The 5,659-nt window shown below is 32.5% G+C and overlaps 2 protein-coding genes across 4 annotated transcripts in view; one reads left to right on the top strand and one right to left on the bottom strand.

Moving 5' to 3' along the window:
* Window positions 1-17: 17 nt before the first annotated feature.
* Window positions 18-2,868, bottom strand: LOC108690547 (ras-related protein Rab-10). Its single transcript, XM_018197902.1, has 5 exons — window positions 2,524-2,868; window positions 1,831-1,891; window positions 1,631-1,769; window positions 1,449-1,538; window positions 18-1,093 (listed from the first exon to the last, which is right to left on the bottom strand). Exons 1-5 carry the CDS (start codon window positions 2,648-2,650, stop codon window positions 908-910), a joined length of 603 nt encoding a protein of 200 aa, XP_018053391.1. The 5' UTR covers window positions 2,651-2,868; the 3' UTR covers window positions 18-907.
* Window positions 2,869-3,021: 153 nt separating this feature from the next.
* Window positions 3,022-5,659, top strand: part of LOC108690546 (uridine-cytidine kinase-like 1) — an 11,341-nt gene continuing 8,703 nt past the window's right edge. For all 3 annotated transcript variants that reach the window (XM_018197900.1, XM_018197901.1, XM_018197898.1), the window contains exon 1: window positions 3,022-3,297. The gene's annotated coding sequence lies outside the window, so the exon portion shown is untranslated. The remainder of the gene's footprint in view (window positions 3,298-5,659) is intronic.

Here is a 5,659-nt window from a genome sequence, read left to right as displayed (position 1 = left end):
TATATATATATATAAAGCATATATATACTATTATCTTCAATACTTGCATTAAAATGTCTATGTATAATTGTTATTATTAATGTCTGTTAATGACAATTTCGCATCTATAAATATGCAAACTCATTCCATGCAGGATATATGTATATATGTGTGTATGTGTGTGTGTGTGTGCGCGCGCATTTGCCTAAGAAATAAAAACGACAAATTCGAAATTGCGAATATTTATATTTATAGTAAATCGGCCGTACATAAAACGGTAGAAGCTTTTGGTTTAAGTTCTCCCTAATTTAAATGTACAAATAAGCATTGTGGTGCGATTATTCACGCAGAAAAGCGTTCAATGTTCAAAAAAATGATCAAGATTAGAAGCCGACGACACTCATACTCACACTCAATATGGTAACAAATTGCAGCCTCATAATAAACAATATGTATAAACAATATCCTAATTGTTTTCCGTACAACGATGCAATGCTTTACGTGAAACATGAAGATTTTCGCCAGTGAAATCTATGTTTAAAAAATTTTTTTACTACATCCGTATAAACTAATGAAATTTTGTTTATATATATCACACGTACAGTCGTAGATACAATTGTATATGCATAAAACCGCGCGCGTTTTTATAAACTTATTAACATTTATATAGATTTAATTAAAAAACATAATTTTTTAAAAAATATTGGATCGGTCAAATCATCTTTATTAGCAATTTTCGATTGCAGCATAGAAAAATGTTTTTTTCATCAGATCAAAAGTGAGATTGGATTAGATCAGGCAGTGTCGTGAAGTGTTTATGTTATTATGCTTTAAATTACGCTCTAAATCTATATCGAGGGATCTATCCCAGGTGGCACGAGCTGATATATAGTTCGTTATGCGCCGTTAAAATAAATAATATATAAAATTAGCAGCACCGATTCGAATTTCTTTCTACCCTTCGATCAACCGTTACTCTGTCGGGCGCGTCTTGTGGTTCCCTGCCGTGAGTTTTGTCCAATATTGCTTCTGCTAGTTCGCTAAATGCTCGATCGATATTGATGTTCGCTTTCGCGGACGTCTCCATAAATCTAATGCCATGTTCTCTCGCTATCTGTAAACAAGATACAAATTTTGGTTAAAGAAATTATCATAGATGTAGTACAGATAGATCGAGTATAGCATGCGAGAGAGATATGATAAAACTTAGATCTTTCTTTTTTCTCTAAAAGTTGAAGAACAACTTTTATTCTGTTCTTTAACAGACAGAAAACAACTTTTGTTAGAAAGAAAAGAGAGATCCGAGTATTGCTTCTCTCTCATATATGGCGGCCACCGCAAAGCATTCCTTAGCATATATTATATGTTCGATTTGTATATTATGTCTATAAAATCCACCATGTTTTTGATAAAAGATTTTATCACATTGCTCGTAATATATCAAGAAAATTTATCTATAGAATATTTACCGCTTCTCCTTTCTCTGTACTAACAACGCGTTTTTCTTCCATATCACTTTTATTTCCTAAGATCATTTTCTCCACATCTTCATTTGCATGCTATAGGAAATATTTACGACAATCATTATGTGTTTAATATAAGAAATGAAACATAAATTTGTAAATTGTAAAATGGAGTATATTATACTCACTTCATCAATATTCCTCAACCATTTCACGATATTTTCAAATGTCTTTTCGTTAGTAATATCATAAACAAGCATAATTCCCATAGCTCCTCTATAGTATGATGTTGTAATAGTGTGAAATCTTTCTTGTCCAGCTGTGTCCCTGCAGATAAACAAAACCATATAAATATATAGAAAATTTTTAATATTCATGTACAACTCACCATATCTGTAATTTGATTTTCTTTCCTCTTAATTCTACCGTCTTGATTTTAAAATCGATACCTGCAAGAAAAAAAAATACTTATGTTCCATTCAATAAAAAGAATAACAATTTAAACACAATTACAATTTCGAGAAATTCTAAGTACATATTTTGTGTACCCTAATTACATTACGAAAATATAAATTAATTATAGAAAATATACTTTGACTATATTTTAATTGTGAAAGGTATCTTAGTTTTTATTTTTTATTTTTATTAAATAATTATTTGTATATAAAAGAGAATAATTTGTATATTACTTAAAAATCATATACATCTCTTGTGCAATATCTATTTATTTATGCTCATACAAATGGATGTATGACTTCGCTAAAATCTCGCGAAGCAAAGTGCAATTTTTTTTTTTTTTTTTCAAAGAAAAACAGGCTGATAATTACACCCTGATCACCAATGCGAATAATATGTACGTGTGTGTGTATGTACACGTGTGTGGTCCTCACACACGAAACAAAGCGGCGATCAGCTCGATTGGATTGAATTTTACGGAACGTGACGGCCGTAATTTCTAATCGAAGCGCGATATTCTAACCTAATCGCCGGGAAAAAAATGCAAGCCAAGTCGTCATCGACGAAAGAATCTCTACCGGCCTTTCTCGATCTCCTTCCCTCACTCTCCGTCTCTTTCTCTCACCTATTGTGGAAATGAACGTGGTGGAGAAGGCATCGTCCGAGAAACGGAATAGTATGCAGGTCTTGCCGACGCCGGAGTCGCCGATGAGGAGTAGCTTGAACAACAGATCGTACGTTTTCTTCGCCATTTCGCCGCCGAGGCAGTCTTGCGTCGAGGAATAAGCGTCAAGAAGGAGGAAGTAAACAGAGTAAAAGGAGCACAGACCTGCTACGGTGGTGCTGCGGTGACGGTGACTCGCGGTCGGCTGGTTGTCGCGATTAACAGCGACGATGCTCCGTACATCGAACGTTACGCACCGGTTATAGCCGTTCAAGGTCGAACGAGGGCGCGTCTCCCCGACGAGCTGCGACGTACGTATACGTATGTAGACGTATCGTGTCGTATCATACGGGCGAACCGGTCGCGGAGAGGCGGCGGACTATTAAAAGACGACGCGACGTCACGCGACGGCGGAATCAACACGACGCAGAAGCCATCGGGGGTAAACGCGGGGGTGACTTTCGGCACGTTCTCTCTCTCTCTCTCTCTCTCTCTCTCTCTCTCTCTTTGTCCCTTTCTTTCTTTGTCTCTTTCTCCTCTCTCTCTCTCTCTCTCTCTCTCTCTCTCTCTCTCTATGTATCCTCTCTGCGACGTTCGCTACTGTTCTCTACTTTGCACTCGGTTGACCGACAACACAACGCAAGATCGAACAACGCGATTCAGTGTTACCGGCTGAATGAGTGCGCGATTCGCCACGACATCGCGCGACGTCGGCGACGGTCTGAAACTACAACGGTATATTCTAAATTTCTATGAATTCCTATTTTGTTATCGAAAAGGGTCACATTTATCTTCGTGATGACCGATAAAAGAGAAGGGATGGAATTTTCCGTTATAGAATTTTATCTTGGTATTTATATGATGTTGGATATATTATACATCGTTTTTTTGAAATAGTTATTTTACGGTAACAAAAATATATTACGTGGAATTATATTTTGTATTTGTGATAAAAATAATATTGTTTCATTATAATGTATTTATTAGGATATCTTCAGCTTAAATTTTATTCGACCCGTAAAATATATTCCTGATATATCATAAATCGTTTTTATTGAAATTATTTAAATTTGCTTTGGTATTTATGTACTACTTATTTTATCTTGATATTTGTGTGAATATTGTTGTATGAATATATTTATATTTATATATTATATATATGTCTTTTTTGAAAGTTATCTTCGATAATATAAAAACATATCACGTGTGGAATTATTATGCATTTAATAAAATTAATGTTTTCTTATTACGATCTGTTTATTATAGAATATCTTTTGTTTATTAAATTTTAAAATCTGTAAAGTATTTTATAATAAATCGTTATGTTTTTATGGGATTTATTTTATTTAAATTTGCTTTATTTATTTCGAATATTAAATTTTAAAAATAGTCTTTACAGATATTGCGTAATCGCTGTGATAATAATATCAGAAATAACCGAGATCCGGGAAATACCGAAATAATGATGATATCTCGTTTTTAATGAAGATTGGATTCGCATAAACTTGTTTTTTTTATATATTACGCATTCACATCGATCTATGCTGTAATAAAAATCTCATTCTCGAATTTCCAGTACATATCAAATTTGCTTCCTACTATATACATTTAAAAAATTATTATGCTGCGATTATAAATATATACAATAAGGGAAGCTTTCCAACAAGAGACACAGATGACACAGTAAATTATTACGTCCTTGTTCGCCATATATATGATGAAATGATCACTGTGTGTTACACAATGTCGCTCTTGTTGGAAAACTTGAAGAATCTCTCATTAACGCTTTAACATATGAATATATATATCGAATATATTGCTCGTTTGTTTGCAAAAAAGAACATAAAGAAAAAAAAAATGTAATTTTATATTGTACGTATTTATTTTAAAAATTGCTTGCAAGATATTCAAATTTATTTTTTTTCTAAAAACTTCGTTATGTCGTTGTGTAGAAAGTTAACGATATAAGTTTCTATGTAGTATACTTAGTGTACTAGTATGTAGTACTAGTAGTGTAGTATACTATGTAGTATACTTAAATAAGTATACACTTATGTTAATTTTACATGTACGTTTTACATAAAAAGTGCGTATATTAATCAGATTTCATAATTTTATTCAATTTCATAATTTCGATGCATGCACTTTAAAATATTCTTTGTTCTATATTCATCAATAATCGCCTGCAATATCGATATTACGTAGATATGACGTCAGTTATTCGATTCCCACGTTTCTTATTGCTATACCAAATAGTCAAGATGCATGCGTTTGCAGTTCAGACGCAAAGGTTGGCGTATATTTTCCTATGCAGCTGCAATACTCGAAGCGTGCCTGCACGTTGGCTCCGCTACTTTTTCACAAACATATGTATGTACATGCCAAAGATAGCTAATTTGGTTTGCGTGGGCGAGAGTTTCCCTTGTTCCTCGAATCTCCTCTCTGCGTTATTGCCTCTGATGATCGATGATGTATTTATTGTTGCATGTCTACGTAAAGATGATTTATTTTTATTTAATTTCGTTCTCAATATAAAAAAGACATATTCATTCGGATTATTATATCGTTTTTGTTCAAAAAATTTGAATATTATTATCGTTATTATCATCTTTCTGCTATTATTGTTATTACAATTATTATCCTTAATTATTATCCTGCTGTATTAATATTAAATTACTCTACAGTGAGTTTGCAGATCATATAAAAAAAAAGTCTGTAAAATAATCACAAACAAATGCGTGAAAATAAAATAAATCTAAGAAAAAGTGTTAAACGCACTTTGGACAGTAGACATTTCGATTAATGCTGCGAATATTATTACAAAAAAGAGAACAAAATAATTTAACTGTAGTAAAGACAGCTTTGTACATGGAAAATCTATTTATGTTAGATAAAACACTCTTTTATATTTCGTTGCATTTAAATTGGAACGATCACATCCTAATTACGAAATGATAATTATATAAAATAATCACTTCTTTTTCTCATTAACGTAAGCGAAATGCAAAAATTAAAATTATTCATTTGCTATCGTAATTATACTTTAAAAAATCAAATATAAATATATAAATGTGTGTGTGTGTGTGTGTGTGTGTGT

The sequence above is a fragment of the Atta colombica genome, unplaced genomic scaffold (genome assembly GCF_001594045.1).
Source record: "Atta colombica isolate Treedump-2 unplaced genomic scaffold, Acol1.0 scaffold33, whole genome shotgun sequence".
NCBI lineage: Eukaryota > Metazoa > Arthropoda > Insecta > Hymenoptera > Formicidae > Atta > Atta colombica.
This window is presented reverse-complemented; position numbering and strand designations above follow the sequence as displayed.

Excerpts from the sequence above, each read along its gene's own strand:
- LOC108690547 (XM_018197902.1), bottom strand. The coding sequence starts at position 2,650 with ATGGCGAAGAAAACGTACGATCTGTTGTTCAAGCTACTCCTCATCGGC. Across the intron at positions 1,770-1,830 it reads AAAATCAAATTACAGATATG|GGACACAGCTGGACAAGAAA; the intron begins GTGAGTTGTACA and ends GTTTATCTGCAG. Across the intron at positions 1,539-1,630 it reads GGTTGAGGAATATTGATGAA|CATGCAAATGAAGATGTGGA; the intron begins GTGAGTATAATA and ends TATTTCCTATAG.